The 19,697-nt window shown below is 40.3% G+C and overlaps 1 protein-coding gene across 15 annotated transcripts in view; it reads right to left on the minus strand.

The window, feature by feature from the left end:
* The window catches only part of CEP70 (centrosomal protein 70), a 104,187-nt gene extending 86,488 nt beyond the window's left edge, over window positions 1-17,699 (minus strand). For 10 of the 15 annotated variants that reach the window (XM_054550213.2, XM_054550209.2, XM_063721523.1 and 7 more), the window contains exons 1-2: window positions 17,563-17,699; window positions 15,234-15,336 (exon numbers count right to left, since the gene is read on the minus strand). In XM_054550213.2, the coding sequence (XP_054406188.1) occupies window positions 15,234-15,242 (9 nt within the window). In that variant the 5' untranslated portion in view covers window positions 15,243-15,336; window positions 17,563-17,699. 15 annotated transcript variants of the gene reach the window in all.
* Window positions 17,700-19,697: the final 1,998 nt, after the last annotated feature.

A 19,697-nucleotide genomic window follows, 5' to 3' on the forward strand; every position in this document is an offset into this window, starting at 1 on the left:
TCGCACTTATTCAAAAATTGACCACATAGTTGGAAGTAAAGCACTCCTCAGCAAATGTAAAAGAACAGAAATCACAACAAACTGTCTCTCAGACCACAGTGCAATCAAATTAGAACTCAGGATTAAGAAACTCACTCAAAACCGCACAACTACATGGAAACTGAACAACCTGCTCCTGAATGACTACTGTGTAAATAACAAAATGAAGGCAGAAATAAAGATGTTCTTTGAAACCAATGAGAACAAAGACACAACGTACCAGAATCTTGGAACCAACCCAAATGTCTATCAATGATAGACTGGATTAAGAAAATGTGGCACATATACACCATGGAATACTATGCAGCCATAAAGAATGAGTTCATGTCCTTTGTAGGGACATGGATAAAGCTGGAAACCATCATTCTGAGCAAACTATCGCAAGGATAGAAAACCAAACACTGCGTGTTCTCACTCATAGGTGGGAATTGAACAATGAGAACACTTGGACACAGGAAGGGGAACATCACACACCAGGGCCTGTCATGGGGTGGGGGGCTGGCGGAGGGATAGCATTAGGAGAAATACCTAACGTAAACAACAAGTTAATGGGTGCAGCCCACCAACATGGCACATGTATACATATGTAACAAACCTGCACGCTGTGCTCATATACTCTAGAACTTAAAGTATAATAAATACATAAATAAATAAACCCAAGGGCCGGGCACCGTGGCTCATGCCTGTAATCCCAGCACTTTGGGAGGCCAAGGTGGGCAGATCACGAGGTCAGGAGATCAAGACTAGCCTGGCCAACATGGCAAAACCCTGTCTTTACTAAAAATATAAAAAATTAGCCAGGTGTGGTGGCTCACGCCTGTAATCCCAGCTACTTGGGAGGCTGAGACAGGAGAATCACTTGAAGCCAGGAGATGGAAGTTGCAGTGAGACGAGATGGTGCCACTGCACTCCAGCCTGGGTGACAGAGTGAGACTCTGCCTCAGAAAAAATAAAAAAAATTTTTAAAACCCAAAAGAACAGAAACATAAGCAGACAAGAGGTAAAACAAAGAGAAAAGCACATGGTACTTGACAATATGGTAGATTTAAATCCATATCAGTAATTACATTAATCATGAATGGCTCCAGTTAAAAGAGAAAGACTGTCAAACTAGATTTTTAAAAATCAAGCTATATGCTGTTGAAGCGAAAAAAGACTTCTAAAACACTAAAAAGCCATTTAAAATAAAAACATTAAAGCAGTTAAAAGTAAGAGAATAAAGAAACAATTCTGGGAAGATGGCATGGCCACAGCCTAGTTTTTTCATCTCTGCATCCCACATTAAAACAGAAGCAACTAGAGAGCAAAGCTAAAAACCCAAAAGCAATAGCAGGTCTTCTCTATACGTAGGGGATTGGTTTCAGAACCACCTGCAAGTACCAAAATCCATGGATGCGCAAGTTCCTTCAATAAAATGGTGTAGTACCATTGGCCCTCCTTATCTGCAGGTTTCAATCTGCAGTCGGTTGAATCTGTGGATACAAAACTCGCAGATATAGAGAGCTAACTATTTATATCAAAAGCTGGTGAAAGAAAAGTTATTCTCATGAACACTAAAATATAAGTGGGGAAGGGCAAACCACTAACGGCCATAAAAGCTGCATAGTACCAGCATCTGTGCCGGAAGAAAAAAAAAGCTACAGGCAGTATCTGATGGTTATGAGAATGAGAGAACTCCCTAATTCATTGGTATTGCTAATATTCACTATGGCACTAACATGAAACAGGAAGTGAAACCAGAAGGGGTTTTACCCTTTCCTAGAAGAAAAACAGAAGATGCTGGAACCCTGTGAACACTCAAAATGGACGTGTTACAGTTCCATGACAGAGCCCATGATGAGAAGACACTTTTGGGAATAGAATCAAAATTGAGCAAGATAGGGATAAGAGAGAAGGGAAGATCCACACCAAAATAGGGAAGAAAATAGAAGGAGGAAGTCTCAGAAAACAAACTGCCATATTTTCAAACACTACACAAAAATATTAGAAGTCCAAGATGTTAGAAAAGCTTTCCTGAACTCTCAACCATTATAAAAGTTCAGAAAAACTAATTGTATATAAAAGTGAGCAAAGAAAAGCACTGAGGTCTAACCCCATCAAAAGTTAATATTGGAGGCGGAGCAAGATGACTGAACAGAAGCCTCCACCGATTGTCCTCCCAACAGGAACACCAAATTTAAGAACTATCTTTACAAAAAAGCACCTTCATAAGAGCCAAAAATCAGGTGAGCAATCACAGTAACTGGTTTTAACTTCATATGGCTGAAAGAGGCACCAAAGAGGGTAGGAAAGACATGTATAAATTGCCAATACCATCCCCCCCCAATCCCCAGGTAACGGCCAGCCATGTGGCGCAGAGAGAGAATCTGTGCACTTGGGGGAAGTAAAGTGCAATGATTGTGGAACTTTGCATTGAAAGGCAGTACCAACAACACCAGGAAGAACTCAACCCACTGGAGGGATCATTTAGACCAGTCTTAGCCAGAGGGGAATCACCCATCCTAGTAGTCAGAACTTGAGTTTCAGCAAGCCTTGCCAACGTGAGTTAAAGTGCTCTGGGGTCCTAAATAAACTCGAATAGGCCACAAGGACTGCAACTCCAAGGCAAATCCTAGTGCTATGCTAGGCTCAGAGCCAGTGCTCTTGAGGGGCATGTGACCTAGTGAGACAACAGCCAGGGCAACTAAAGGAGCGCTTGCATCACCCCTCCCCCAACCCCAGGCAGAGCAGCTTGCAGTTCCAAAAGTAAACCTTTCCTTCTGCTTGAGAAGACAAGAGGGAAGAGTAAAGAGGACTTTGTCTTGCAACTCGGATACCAGCTCAGCCACAGTAGGATAGGGCATTGAGCAGAGTTATGAGGCCCCCATTCCAGACGCTAGCTCCCAAACAACATTTCTAGACACATCCTTGGCCAGAAAGGAGCCCACTGCCTTGGAGGGAAGGACCCAGTCCTGGCAGGATTCATCATCTGCTGATTAAAGAGCCCTTGGGCACTGAATAATCAGCAGCAGGAACCAGGTAGTATATGCCATGGGCATTGGGTGAGACTCAGACATGCTGGCTTCAGGTGTGATCCAGCACATTCACAGCTGTGGTGGCTATGAGGACAGACCCCTTCTGCTTGAGAAAAGTAGATGGAAGAGTAAAGAAGACTTTCTTGAGCTTAGATACCAACTTGACCAAACTGGGGAAGAGCACTAAGAAAGCTCTTGGGGTTCCCAATTCCAGGCTTTGGCTCTTAGCTTCTCTGGACCTACTCTGGGCCAGAGGAGAAGCCACTGCCCTGAAAGGTGAGTCCCAGGCCTGGTAGCGTTCACCAGCTGACTAAAGAGCCTTGGGCCTTAAGTGAACCTAGGTGGTACCCTGGCAGTACTCCCTATGGGTCTGTGGTGGCGGTAGACAAGTGGAGACTTCTCTGCCTGGGGAAAGGGGAGGGAAAAATGGGAAGAACCTTTTCTCATGGTTGTGGCACCAGCTCAGCCTCAGTAGAATAGAGCACCAGGTAGGTTTCCAAGGATTCTGATTCCAGGCCCTGGCCAGACCGAGTACAGTCCCAGTGGGGCTGGCCACAGGGATGCCTGTGTCACCCCTCCCCCAGTTCCAGGCAGCTCAGCACAGAGAGACTCCATTTGTTTCAGAGAAAGCAATGGAAGACAAGAGTCTCTGCCTGGTAATCCACAGAATTATTCCAGATCTTGTCCAAGACCAGCAAGGTGGTAACTCTACAAGTCTGCAAAAACCACAGCATTACTGAGCTTGGGGTATCCCGTAACTCAGATATATAGCTGCAGTGACCAAAAACTCAGATCACAACACTCAAGTCTCTGGAAAGTCTTCCCAAGGAGGATGGGTACAAACAAGCCCAGACTACAAAGACTACAATAAATACCTAATTCTTCAATGCCCAGACACCAACAAACATCTACAAGTATCAAGACCATCCAGGAGAACATGACCTCACCAAACAAACTAAATAAGACACCAGGGACCAATCCCAGACAGACAGAGATATGTAACCTTTCAGACAGAATTCAAAATAGCTGTTTTGAGGAAACTCAAAGAAATTCAAGATGACACAGAGAAGGAATTCATGATCCTATTAGACAAATTTAACAAAGAAACTGAAATAATTTTTAAAGTCAAGCAGAAATTCTGAGTGTGAGAAATGCAACTGACATAATGAAGAATGCATCAGACCTCTTCATAGCATAATTGATTAAGCAGAAGAATCAGTAAGCCTGAACACAGGCTATCTGAAAATACATGGTCAGAGGAGACAAGAGAAAAAAGAATAAAAAACAGGCCGGGCACGGTGGCTCATGCCTGTAATCCCAACACTTTGGGAGGCCAAGGCAGGTGGATCACCTAAGGTCAGGAGTTCGAGACCAGGCTGACCAATATGGTAAAACCCCATCTCTACTAAAAATACAAAAATTAAAATTAGCTGGGCGTGGTGGCGTGTGCCAGTAATCCCAGCTACTCGGGAGGCTGAGGCAGAATCGCTTGAACCCAGGAGGTGGAGGTTGCAGTGAGCCAAGATCCCACCACTGCACTCCAGACTGGGCGACACAGTGAGACTCCATCTCAAAAAAAAAAAAAAAAAACAAAAGAAAAGAAAAAAGAATGAATCATGCCTATAAGATCTAGACAATAAGCTTCAAAAGGGCAAATCTAAGAGTTATTGGCCTTAAAGAGGAAGTAGAGAGAGACAGGGGTAGAAAGGTTATTCAGGCAGGGCGCAGTGGCTCACGCCTGTAATCCCAGCACTTTGAGAGGCGAAGATGGGTGGATCACCTGTAGTCAGGAGTTCAAGACCAGCCTGGCCAACGTGGTGAAACCCTGTCTCTACTAAAAATACAAAATTAGCCAGGTGCAGTGGCACACACATGTAATCCCAGGTATGCGGGAGACTGAGGCACGAGAATCACCTGAACCCGGGAGGTGAATGTTGCAGTGACCCGAGATCGCACCTGAGTCAGGGTGACAAGAGTGAAACTTGTCCCAAAAAAAAAAAAAAAAAAGAAAAGGGAAAGAAAGAAAGTGTATTCAAAGGGATAACAGAGAACTTCCTAAACCCAGAGAAAGATATCAATATTCAAGTACAAGACAGATGTAGAAAACCAAGCCAATTTAACCCAAGGAGACTACCTCAAGGCATTTAATAAGCTCCCAAGGTCAAGAAAAAAAAAATTCTGTAAGCAGAAAGAGAAAAGAAACAAATAATATACAATGGAGCTCCAATACATCTGGCAGAAGACATCTCAGTGTAAACTGTATAGGCCAAGAGTGGCATGACATATTTAAAATGCTGAAGCAAAAAAAACTTTTATCCTAGAATCCTTCAAACATGAATGAGCAATAAGTTTGTTCCCAGACAAACAAAAGCTGAGGAATTTCATCAACACCAGACCTGGCCTACCAGAAACGCTAAAGGGAGTTTTTTTAATCTGAAAGAAAAGGACGTTAATGAGCAGAAATTATTTGAAGGTACAAAACTCACGGGTAATAAAAAGTACACAGAGGCCGGGCACGGTGGCTCATGCCTGTAATCTCAGCACTTCGGGAGGCCGAGGTGGGTGGATCACGAGGTCAGGAGTTCAAGACCAGCCTGGCCAAGATGGTGAAACCCTGTATCTACTAAAAATACAAAAATTAGCCAGGCGTGGTGGCACATGCCCATAGTCCCAGCTACTCGGGAGGCTGAGGCAGGAGAATCGCTTGAATCTGGGAGGTGGAGGTTGCAGTGAGCCAGGATAGCGCCACTGAACTCCAGCCTAGGTGACAGAGCGAGACTCCATCTCAAAAAATTTAAAAATAAAAAATAAAACAATGAGCCGGGCATGGTGGCCTTTAATCCCAGCACTTTGGGAGGCTGAGGCAGGCAGATCACAAGGTCGTGTTCAAGACCAGCCTGGCCAATATAGTGAAACCCCATCTCTACTAAAAATATAAAAATTCTCTGGGCATGGTGGTGTGTGCCTGTAGTCCCAGCTACTCGGGAGGCTGAGGCAGGAGAATCACTTGAACCCAGAAGCCGGAGGTTTCAGTGAGCCATAATCACGCCACTGCACTCCAGCCTGGGTGACAGAACTAGACTCCATCTCAAAAAAATAAAAATAAAAATAAATAAATAAATAAGATAATGGATTATAAGATAGTATTTTCAAGCCTCAAGGTGACCTTACATCCAAAAACATACAATGGATACACAAAAAATAAGAAGCAAGAAATTAAAACATACCACCTGAGAAAAATCACCTTCACTAAAAGAAGATAGGAAAGAAGGAAAAAAGAAGAGAAGACCACAAAACAACCAGAACAACAAAATGACAGTAGTAAGTCCCTATTTGTCAATAACATTGAACATAAATGGACTAAACTCTACAATCAAAACACTAGAGTGACCGAACTGAAATACACTTCACCTATAAAGACACATATAGACTGAAAATTACGAAATGGAAAAGGATATTACAGGCCAATGAATCCAGTATAGCACGAGTAGCTATACTTATATCAGACAAAAGAGATTTTAAGACAAAAACTGCAAGAAGAGACAAACAAGGTCATTATATAATGATAAACAGGTCAATTCAGCAAGAGTACGTAACAATTGTAAATATTATACACCCAACACTGGAGTACCCTGATATATAAAGCAAATATTATTAGAGCTCAAGAGAGAGATAAATCTCAATACAATAATAGTTGAAGACTTCAACACCACACTTTCATCAGACAGATCATCCAGACATAAAATCAACAAAGAATCATCTGACTTAATCTGCACTATAGAACAAATGGACCTAACAGATATTTACAGACGTTTCATCCAATGGCTGAAGAATACACATTCTTCTCCTCATTCCCAAGGATGGACCATAGGTTAGGCCACAAAACAAATGTTAAAACATTAAAAACAAACTGGAATAATATAAAGTATCTTCTCTGACCACAATGGAATAAAACTAGAAATCAATAACAAGAGGAATTTTGGAAACTATTCAAACATATGGAAATCAATCAATAGGCTCCTGAATCATCAGTGGGTCAATGAAGAGATTAAGAAGGAAACTGAAAAATGTCTTGAAACAAACGATAATGGAAACAGAACATACCAAAACCTATGGGATACAGTGAAAACAGTACTGAGAGAAATTTATAGCTTTAAGTGCCTATATTAAAAAGAAAAACTTCAAATAAACAACCTAATGAACTAGAACTAGAAAAGCAAGTGCAAACCAAACTGAAAGTAGAAGAAATAATAAAGATTACAGCAGAAATATGAAATTGAAACAAATAAGACATAAGAACAATGAAACAAAAAGTTGGTTTTTTGAAAAGATGTAGAAAACGTATAAACCCTTAGCCAGACTAATGAAGAAAAAAGAAACGACTCAAAATCAGAGATGAAAAACGAGACATTACAACCAATACTGCAGAAATACAAAGGATCATAAGAGCCTACTAGGAGCAACTATATACCAATAAACTAGAAAATCTACAAGAAATGGATAAATTCCTAGACACATACAACCTAAGATTGAACGATAAAGAAATCCAAAACCTGAACAGACCAATAACAACATTGAAGCTATAATAAAAAGTCCTCCAGCAAAGAAAAGCCTCGGACTCCATGGCTTCACTGCTGAATTCTACCAAACATTTAAAGAACTAACACCAACCCTACCCAAACTATTCTGAAGAATGGAAGAGGAGGGAATACCTCCAAACTCATTCTATGAGGCCAGTATTACCCTGATACCAAAACCAGACAAACACATATCAAAAAAAAAAAAGAGAGAGAGAGAGAAAAACCTACAGGCCAATATCCCTGATTAATATTGATGCAAAAATCCTCAACAAAATACTAGCAAACCAAATTCAACAACACATTAAAAAGATCATTCATCATGAACAAGTGGGATTTATCCCAGGGATGCAAGGATGATTCAACATATATAAATCAATCAATGTGATACACCATTATTAACAGACTGAAAGACAAAAACCATATGATCATTTCAATTGATACTGAAAAAGCACTTGATAAAATTCAACATTCCTTCATGATTTTAAAAAAAACCCTAAAAAAACTAGGTATAAAAGGAACATACCTCCACATAATAAAAGCCGTGTATGACAGACCCACAGGCAGTATCACACTGAATCAGGAAAAACTGAAAGCCTTTCCTCTAAGATCTAGAACGGAACAAGGATAAAAAATTGACAAACCTTTAGCCAGACTAATGAAGGAAAAAAGATTCAAATAAAATCAGAGATGAAAAAGGACTGGAATTGCTCTAGTTAGGACTAGAATTGCTCTAGCTAGAGATGAAAAAGGACTGGAATTGCTCTAGCTAGCAGTTAGACAAGAGAAAGGAAAAAAAGGGCATCAAAATTTGAAATCAAATTATCCTTGTTTGCAGGTGATATGATCTTATATTTGGAAAAACCTGAAGACTCCACCAAAAAGCTATTTGAACTGGTAAACAAATTCAGTAAAGCTGCAAGACACAAAATCAGCTTAGAAAAATCAGTAGCATTTCTATAAACCAACAATGACAATCTGAAAAAGAAATCAAAACAGTAATCCCATTTACAATAGCCACAAAGAAAATTAAACACCTAGGAATTAACTGAACCAATGAAGTAAAACATCTCTACAATGAAAATTATAAAATACTGATGACAGAAATTGAAGAGGCCACAAAAAATGAAGATATTCCATGTTCATAGATTGAAACAATCAATATTGTTAAAATATCTATACTACTCAAAGCAATCTACAGATTCAATGCAAATGCCTAGCAAAATACCAATGACATTCTTCACAGAAATAGACAAAATAATCCTAAAATTTAAACCACAAAAGACCCAGAATAGCCAAAGCTATCCTGAGCAAAAAGAATAAAACTGGAGGAATCACATTAACTGACTTCAAATTATATTACAGGGCTATATTAACTAAAACAGCATACTACTGCCACCAAAACAGACACATAGACCAATGGAACAGAACAGAAAACCCAGAAACAAATCCATATACTGACAGTGAACTCATTATTGACAAAGGTGCCAAGAACAAACATTGGGGAAAGAAAAGTTTCTTCAATGAATGGTGCTGGGAAAATGGATATCCATATGCAGAAGAATGGAACTAGACCCCTATCTCTCACCATATACAAAAATCAAATAAAAATAAATCAAGACTTAAATCTAAGCCCTCAAACTATGAAAGTACTACAAAAAACTTGGGGAAACTCTCCAGGACATTGGATTGGGCAAAGATTTCTTGAGTAATATACCACAAGCACAGGCAACCAAAGCAAAAATTGACAGGTGGGATCACATTGAGTTAAAAAGCTTCTGCACAGCAAAGGAAACAACAAAGTGAAGAGACGACCTACAGAATGGGAGAAAATATTTGTAAACTACAAATCTGACGAGGGTTAGTAGCCAGGATGTATAAGGATCTCAAATAACTTTTTTTTTTTTTTTGAGTCTTACTCTGTTGCCCAGGCTGGAGTGCAGTGGCACAGTCTCAGCTCACTGCAACCTCCGCCTCCCAGGTTCAAGCGATTCTCCTGCCTCAGCCTCCTGAGTAGCTGGGATTATAGGCACATGCCACCACACCAGCCAATTTTTTATATTTTTGGTAGGGAATCAGCATATTAAAGAGATATCTGCACTCTCATGTTTACTGCAGCATTATTCACAAAAGCCAAGATTTGGAAGCAACCCAAGTGTCCATTGACAGACAAATGGATAAAGAAGATCTGGTACATATACGTAAATGGAGTACTACTCAGCCATAAAAAAAGAATGAGATCCTGTCATTTGCAACAACACGGATGGAACTGGAAGTCATTATTTTAAGTGAAATAAGCCAGGCACAGAAAGACAAACATCACATGTTCTCATTTATTTGTGGGATCCAAAAATCAAAACAATTGAACTCATGGAGACAGAGTAGAAGGATGGTTACCAAAGGCTGGGAAGAGTAACAGGTGGGCTGAGAGGAAGAGGGGATGGTCAATGGGTACAAAAAAATAGAAAAAAAGAATAAGATCTAGTATTTGCCAGCACAATGGGTTGACTATATTCAATAATAATATAATTGCACACTTTTAAGTAACTAAAAGAGAATAATTGGATTGTTTCTAACACAAAGGATAAATGCTTAAGATGGTGGATACCTCATTTACCCTGATATGATTATTATATATTATATGCCTGTATCAAAATATCCCATGTAACCCATAAACATACACATCTGTGCACCCATGAAATTTAAAAATTTTTAAATTGTAAAAGTTCATATTAAAAAAGAGAATATCTCTACAGACAAGAAAAATATACTAGAAAGACATGCTCACAAAACAGATAGGAACTATAACCTCTATATTAAAACAAACTAAAATACATGTAAAACTCTGTAAGACATGAACAACATAATTAGAAATAAGAAAAACTTGGAAATGAGCTGACAGAATCTAGAAATTAGTAACTTTTAAAAACTAATTATTTCTGAAATGAAGATTAAAGAAGGAAAATGAATAAGTAAAGACTACAGACAATGCCTTAAGAGAAATAGAGATTAAAAGGAAAACAATTTTAAAAATTAAAAAGAAATGAAGAAGAAATATGAAAATGACAAAGACAGGCAAAGAAGCTCAAACATACACATAATAGTAGTGGTAATTGAAAAAGAAAACTAAAACAACAGAACCAATTTAAAAAACTATAATTCAGGAAACTTTCCTGATTTTAAAATTCATACAGAGCTGCAAAAGACCTATAATAGACAAAACAACTTTGAAAAAGAACAGGCTGGCCATGGTGGCTCACACCTGTAATCCCAGCACTTTAGGAGGCTGAGGCAGGAGGATGGTTTGAGGCCCAGGAGTTCAAGACCAGACTGGGCAACATAGCAACACCCCATCTCTACAAAAAAAAAAAAAAAAAAGATTAGCCAGGCATTGTGGCATGAACCTGTAGTCCTCACTACTTAGGCGGCTGAGGTGGGAAGACAACTTGAACCCAGGAGTTTAATCAGTGAGCTATGATTGTGCCACTGCACTCTAGGCTGGGTGACAAAGCAAGACCCTATCTCTAAATTAATAAATGAATGAATGAAAAAGAAGAACAAAGTTGAAGGACTAATACTATATCATTTCAAGGTTTATAAAGCTATAGTAATCAAGACAATATAGCATTGATCTCAAGATAGACAAACAGATTAATGAAACAAAATAGATTCCAGAAACAGACTCATACATATATGGACAACTAATTTTCACCAAAGATATGAAGGTAATTTAGCAGGAAAAATGATAGTTTTTTTTCAATAAATGATGCTAGAACAATGGGATGGCCATATACAAAAAAAAGAAAGAAAGAAAGAAAAAGGACTTTCAGCCATATCTCACACCATATAGAAAAAAATTAAAACGAATGACATAAATCTAAAACTTAAAATCACAACATGTCTAGAAAAACAGAAAAACTGTATGGCCTTGAGTTAGGCAAACATGTCTATGATATGACACCAAAAGCATGATACAATTCAAGAACAAATGGGGCTTCATAAAAATAATGTCTGCTCTTTAAAATATACCATTCTGAGAATGAAAAGAGAAACCACATACTCAGAGAAAATAGTCAGGCATCAGAAAAGTTTCATATCCAGAATATATAGGGAACTCTCAAAACTCAGTAAGGAAGTTAACATCAACAAAAAGTAAACAACCGAACTTAAAAATGGTCAAAAAATTTCAACAGACATTTCACAAAAGAAGACATACAGATGGCAGCTAGGCACATAAAAAGATGCTAAACATTGTTAGTCAGGAGGGAAATGCAAATTCAAACACACGATGTGACACCACTACACATATTAGAATGGCTAAGAATGACTATACCAAGTGTTTTCGAGGATGTGAGGGAACTAGAACTCTCATATACTGCTGATGGGAATTTAAACTAGTACAACCACTTTGTAAATCACTTTGGCTATTTCTTAAAAGGTTAATAAGCACTTACCATAAGACCCAGTCATGCCATTCCTAGAATTTACCCAAGAGAAATGAAAGCATTATGCCCACACAAAGACTGTACACAAATGTTCATAAGAGCTTTATCTATAATAGCCAGAAACTGGAAACAACTCCAATGTCCAGTAGCAGGTGAACAGACACACAAACTGTGGTATACCCATTGGATAGAATACCCCTCAGCAATAAAAAAGAATATGTGCAACATGGATAAATGTCAAAATAATTACGCTGAAAGCCAGCCATAAAATAGTACATACTATAACATTCCATTTATATAAAACTCTGGAAAATGAAAACCAACTGTGGTGATAGAAAGCAGATCAGTGGTTGCTGAGAGAATTGGAGGCTAGACACAAAGACTATTAACGAGAACAAGGGAATTTGGGGGGATGATGGATATATTGACAATCCTGATTGGGGTGGTTTCATAGGTGTATATGTAAGTCAAAACTTATATTTTATACTATATACGTGCAGCTTATTGTATATTAAATATATCACAATAAAGCTGTTTTAAAAATAAAGTTTTCCTGAAATTTAAAAAAAGATTTGAAACTACAAATGGAAAGAAAACATGAAGTACCTGAGAATACTGACCCAAAACAACCAACACAGTGATATATTCTAATATTATTACCAGACTTTAATGAAAAAGAAAAAATTTGGCTGGGCGTAATGGCTCATGCCTGTAATCCCAGCACCTTGGGAGGCTGAGGCAGGTGGATCACTTGAGCCTGGGTTCATGACCAGCCTGGGCAACTTGGCAAAACCCTGTCTCTCAAAAAAAAAAAAAAAAAAAAATAGCTGGGTGTGGCAGCATACACCTGTAGTCCTAGCTACTCAGGAGGCTGAGGTGGGAGGACTGCTTGAACCCAGGAGGTGGAGGCTGCAGTGAGCCAAGATCATACCACTGCACTACAGCCAGGGTGACAGAGTAAGACTGTATCTCAAAAAGAAAAAAAGAAAACAAATTATTTGGTTATCCACAAGAAAAAAACCCACATGACTTATAAGAAGAAAAATTAGATAATAATCTGACTTTGATACCAATACTTTATTCCAGAAGAAAAAGGAGTAATGTATTTAAGAAATTCAAGGAAAAGAACTGTGAGCCAAAGACTTTATATCTGCAAAATTGACTTTGAAGTATAAAAAGAATAAACTTTGATCAATATATAAGAAGTCAGACAATATTACTTCCTGAGGAGTCTAACAATGTATTAGCTTCAGGTAGCCAAAATGCCTAGAGAGACCTCAGCATAAACACTGGTGGTAAACATTAAATATATTAATAAAACTAATAGGCTAAGAGGGAAAAAGTAGAACATGAAATGGCTATATACTCTGACAATGCAGATAAAGCACAACTGTTAAAACAGAGAGAGAAGAAAAAATAGGAAGAACATAAGCAAAAAAAAGGTTTAATATTTTTCAGTAATCATACTGATGGTGATTTTAGAAATATAGTTCTGATACTGTCATATGTATAATACAGAATAATGAGTAAATATGGAATATTCCATTTTCTCCTATATTCTTGAGAATCATGATTCTCAGTATGGAAAAAAGGAATTACACTTGTGATAGAGAAGTTGTTAAGTAAAAGCTCTGTAGTCTCAATCTGAAGACTGGAAGTAGAATACATTAGGTATCTTTTAACATGTGTGTCTATAGATAGATATAGGTATCCTAGCTCTGTCTACTGAAATGCCTGAAACAGTGACTAACTCAGGATCTTTAGCATTCCGACTGTAACTGAAATATTATTTCCCTCTAAATGAAACCAGGGCATTTTAAAGAAATGGCTGATTTCGTATCTGTGATAGGAATTGTTCAATATATTATATAACAAGGAAGCTATCAAAAACTAGGAGGCCAGGCTCACAGTGCAGCTTGGCCAACATGGTGATACCCCGTTTCTACTAAAAATACTAAAAAAAAAAATAGCCGATCCTGGTGGTGTGTGCCTGTAATCCCAGCTACTTAGGAGGCTGAGGCAGGAGAATCACTTGAACCCAGGAGACAGAGGTTGCAGAGAGCTGAGATCGCACCACTGCACTCCAGCCTGGACAACAAAGTGAGACTCCCATCTCATAAATAAATAAAAAAAAAAAAACAGGGAAGTGATTACTACAAAACTATAAAACCCAGAAGAATGGCGACTAAATGTGAACACAGGAGTTTTGACTGGGATAGGGTAATGGAAGGGATCTGGCATACCTGAATGGTATGGTCCTGCAATAATTTATTAAGCTATACATTTGGTATGTGATTTATAACAAAAATTTCATTTTACGATAAAAAGATTTTGTTAAATAACAAAAATAGAAAAGTAAAGGAAATGCTAACCTAACCAAAAGAAAGCTGGTACAGGTTGAACGTTCCTAATATGAATATTTGAAATCCAAAATGCTCCAAAATCCAAAACTTTTTGAGCACCAACTTGACACCACAAGTAGAAAATTCCACACCTGACCTTATGTGACAGGTCACAGTCAAAACTTCATTTCATGCATAAAACTATTAAAAACGTATAAAATTAGCTTTAGGCTGTGTGTATAAGCTGTATATGAAACAATAAATGAATTTTGTGTTTAGAGTTACCCAACTCTAAACAAGATACCTCATGTATATACAAATATTGCAATTTTTTTTTTAATCTAAAAGTCCAAAACATAGTTTCAAGCATTGCAGATAAGGGATACTCAACCTGCAGAGCTCTGTAGCCAGACTGTCTGGGTTCAAATCATGGATTCTGCCACACAGCCAGGAGAGTACAGTACTAATCTCTGTGTGCTTCAATTTCCTCATCATAAAATGAGGATAATAAAAGTACTCAGCTCACGAGTTAAAGATTAGGAGAGTTAATATAGAAAGAACATAAAGCATTGCCTGGCACACAGGAGGATGGAGACTGTGATTAGAGTTGGTGATCAGCTTTCTGTGTTATCTTAAGTAGGTACTTAACCTCTCTGAGCTTCAGCTTCTTTGCTGAGTTGTAAAATATCTACCTGATAGGATTATCAGGAAGTCAAAAGGAAATATATGTAATGAACCTAGTATAGTACTCAATAAATATCAGATTTTTTTCCACGACCTCCCAACATCTGGAGTCATCCGTTACATTAGACATACCTCAGTCATAGCATATTACTCTTGCACTTTACACCTGGTCATTCAGGTTGATCTCAATGAAATGATCACCCAACGAGTCTCATGTCTGAAACTGGATCTTCATCTAGGTTTCAAAAAGATAAAAAGAACAAAATCTTGAAATGTTCAACCTCCTGATAAGAATGGTCTTGTGTTACTCCCAGAGCAGGCATCCAAGCTACTGGTAATCATAGATAAAGCAGGCACAACTGAAGTAACTGCTAATGGCCTTCCCAGCTCACCATCGTATGCCTCTTCCCTTCTCTTCTCTCTCCTTCTTATCTTTCCTCTCCCTACCTTGTTAAAACATTTAGCTGGGTATCCAAATCTATCATCATCTATCATCAATTCTGACTTCTGGCTCCACAGGTAGGATATTCTCATTTGCAAGGATACTAAACTGAAGCATCCTCAGACAAACTACCACTGATCACAAAAGCAAACACAGGAACAAAACTACTCCTCATTTGCACCTGTGACCAAGCCCGCCTTTTCAGAGGTCCATTCTGTGAAATAAACGGGCCAATAGTTTGCAGCAGCCTTTTCCCCACTACAGGCTGTGACAGGACAAAGGTCTGGAACTTTTAAAGTCACAGGAAGAGACCAAATGCTTTCTAGGGCCAAAACAGAAGCTACAGCTTTAATTAGTGTCATAACACACTTAAAATAAGATTGTGGGGGTAGGAGTCGGAGGGTAGAAGTTGATTTGTACATGGCATAGTAAGCCAAGCATAGAAAAGCAAAAACATAATTGTATCTTCTGGCACTTTCTAGGTTTCCCGAGTCTTTCAGCCAAATTGCCCTTTATAGGTCTGAAGCCCCTTGTAACATGCTCCATATCTTAAAATTTAATTATTTTTTCACCATTTGGGATGGGGGAGGGGAGCTGACAATAAACCATGGTCAATAAGTGTTCCTTCTCAACTGAATCACACCAAAATCTGTAAGCATCTTCAAAAGTATATACTTCAAATTACTGCAATAAATGAACATGTAACCCTTTCGAAGTCTCTATTCCTTATTAAACGCAAAAGCTCCATTCTAAAAATATCCCAACTTGCTGTTTAATGTTCCTAAGAAAGAGCTGAACCTACCCCAAATAGAAAAGAGTTAAAATGGAATGTCATCTCAACCAAATCATTCTGTCTCAGGAGAGGTGACATGAAGGGGCAGAACCCTGCTTTGAAGCAAAAGCTGTAGGGAAAACTCCAAGTCAGCCACCTCTTCCCCAAAAAGCGGGGCCGGGGAGGCCAGAGTCTACTTGGCAATATTTAAAGTACAAAACTCATGCCGAGGCTTGAAACCAATATGGGTAATGCCTGCACAGAGTTTAATATATTATACATATATTTTTGAGACAGAGTCTCGCTCCGTCACCCAGGCTGGAGTGCAGTGGCGCGATCTCGGCTCACAGCAACCTCCGCCTCCCGAGTTCAAGCGATTCTCTTGCCTCAGCCGCCCGAGTAGCTGGGATTACAGGCGCACACCACCATGCCCAGCTATTTTTTGTATTTTTAGTAGAGACGTGGTTTCATCATGTTGGCCAGGGTGGTCTCGAACTCCTGACCTCAGGTGATCCGCCCACCTCGGCCTCCCAAAGTGCTGAGATTACAGGCGTGAGCCACTGCGCCCGGCCTGTTTAATATCATTGATTGAAAAACAAAGTGGCAGTAAAAAAGGAAACTCTGATTGGTCTCTCTGTTACAGGTGACTTAGCCTTCTGGCATTTTTCACCTTGAAAGACTCCTATTAGGCCCTGTATAAAGTTAGAGGTCCCCTGAATCCGGAATGAGGTTAATACACCGGAGAAAGCGATACTCACCTGTGCTATTCGCCTAATCGCCCCCTTCTGCTCCGAGTCCTCACTCCCCAAACAACCTTCGCGGTTGTTTGACACAAAACTAGCGCTTCAGCCCGGGTCGATTCTGGGGGATGGAGTAATTACCTACAGCTTAAATCGAGTCTGTGCCCGATGTGATTCTAAGCTTTATTCTTACTGCCTCATTTAACCCTCACAACCACCTTGTAAGGCAAGAATTACCAGCTTTAGTATACAAATAAAGAATCGGAGGCGCTGAGACATTAAAGGAGAAGCCAAAGAACACAAAGCCTGGGGAGCTGGGACTAGACGCAGGTTTGTCCGATCCCCAAAGCCTTACGCAGGAATTTTTAATTGGCGCGACCCTGTCCCAGACGGCTCCTCCCTGACAAGGGTCAGTCTGACCACTTTTAGGCCCAGGTGAGGTCAAGTCCGGGGTACGCCGGGAAGGGGCTCACGCCGACGCCTCTGAGAGCCCCGAGCGCCACTCACCTTACTCAGTCGCCGCCTCCCACCAGCAGCCAGCCCGGCCAGGCTAGGCTGGGATCAGCTACGTCAGGCCCCGCCTCCGCGACCGTTACCCCCGCCGGGGGAGGGCGGCCAATCGAGCCCGAGCGCATCGAGGGCCAGCCCCTCTTTGGCCTGCGAATGTCCCCAAACGATTCTCTCCAGCCTCACCGGGAAGCTGGGTCCGCCCCGCCTCCTCCGGTTGGCTCACTACGGGGGGCGGGGCTTACCGCAAACGAAGGCGTCGGTGAGATGTGCTGGTCGCGGGCACGCTGGCGCTTCCAACGCACTCTTTAGGTGCCCTGTCACTTACATGGAGCCTTATTTGCCCGGAAGACGTCAGAAATACTTGTGGCCGTGGGTGAAAGTGAAGCCTGGGTTACCTGGCCACCAGAGACTGCCCTCTCTCTCTCTCGCCCCCTACCCCGCCGCGACTACGAGCTCTTGCTGGGGTACGGGTCAGCGTGTTCTCGATGTTCCAGACCTGAATGACCACTGTAGCAGCTGACATTTGGAGGACCCCAATAAATATTTGTTGATGACATTTCATCTTCCCATTCAGCATTTTTCCACATCTCGACGAAGCGTCAGGCCCTACCTGAGGCTGTAACCGTCCACCATTGTCATTGTATCTTATAGCCACATGGTGTCGCTGTTGACAACTTGTCTTTTCAAATCAGTCAAATGATGTAGGTCTGTGTTACAGTCAAATGTTGCAACAGACTGTGTTGCAGTCAAATGATGCAGGTCCCACAGTAGCCAACAGGGATGTCCCATCTAGGGCATCAGCCAAGGGTCTCTCATCAGGAGATCCAAGGGCTCTTGGAGCTCAATACTTTCAGACCCTTCTTAGCCTTCTTCCAGGCAGCTGGGACTACAGTTAAGTTAGATCTCTGTGTTTGCCCCATGCAAACATGTCCCTACCCCAACCTACGCCTACCCACTGTGCTTTCCATACCTGGATATTCACTCTAACGATGGTTAGCAGATTGCGTTTTCAGTTCTCAAAATGCTAATAGTCTCAGTGCTTCCCTTTTCCAAGATAATAGGGTGCGCTTGCATACTCTTCTGAGCATGGCTGCCCTAATTGTAGAGGCCAAACATCTTTGAGTCAGTTATGATTATTTTGCATGCACGTGATATAAAATCCGAGCTAACTTGTCTTCCTAAAAAATAAGGAAGTTGCTTATCTCGCATAACAGAAAGCTCAGAGAGGCAAGGGAGACTTTGATTAATTCAGTGGCTAAGCAAGTCAACAAGGACCCAGTTGCTATTAGTCTCTGCTTTGTTGTGAAAAAAGGGTAGACTTCAAATTCATACTAACGTGATTTTCCAGATGTCTACTTGGAGAAATCAGGACCACTTACTTTCTTTTTCATCTAAAACCTTTCCTTCTGGTTTTTTGAGCCAATAAGGTCACACAGGCACACACTCTTCCTCTTTACCAGTAACTGCCTGGGAAATGTACAGACAGCTTAAGCCTGGGTTCCAGAAGTGAAAAGGAGCTACGACAATTGGAATTGGCAATGGTGTCAGTGCTCTTTGAGTCACATGAGTTGCAAGGTGGAGACATGGCTATTTGAATAAAACTGGAGACCTGTAAAGGAGAAGAGGAAAATGGATGCTAGATGGATGATCACCAGTATCTTTCACAGTCTTCGAAGCACAAGAAGGCTGATTCCTCTCTATTTTCTAACTGAATTTTTTATGTGGTGAATGGAGGGGAAGAGGTGCTATAGCACTGCCCTCCAAAACAATTCCCTTCTTATGGACCATGAAAGCCTTTCCAGCACCTCTCTTTGCTAGAGAAGGAAAACATCCCTGCACACAAATTTAGTCTTTCACTGAGAATCCTGCTACATTGGTCTCAAGAGTTTTCTATGGGCCTCATCGACCCAATAGAATTCTAATAATTCTAAACATTCATTTAACATTCATTCATTTATAAAAATGTGTTGGCCGGGCACAGTGGCTCACGCCTGTAATCCCAGCACTTTGGGAGGCCGAGGTGGGTGGATCACCTGAGGTCAGGAGTTCAAGAACAGCCTGGCCAACATGGAGAAACGCCATCTCTACTAAAAATACAAAATTAGCCAGGCGTGGTGGCATATGCCTGTAAT

Source organism: Pongo abelii, chromosome 2, assembly GCF_028885655.2.
Source record: "Pongo abelii isolate AG06213 chromosome 2, NHGRI_mPonAbe1-v2.0_pri, whole genome shotgun sequence".
Taxonomy (NCBI): domain Eukaryota; kingdom Metazoa; phylum Chordata; class Mammalia; order Primates; family Hominidae; genus Pongo; species Pongo abelii.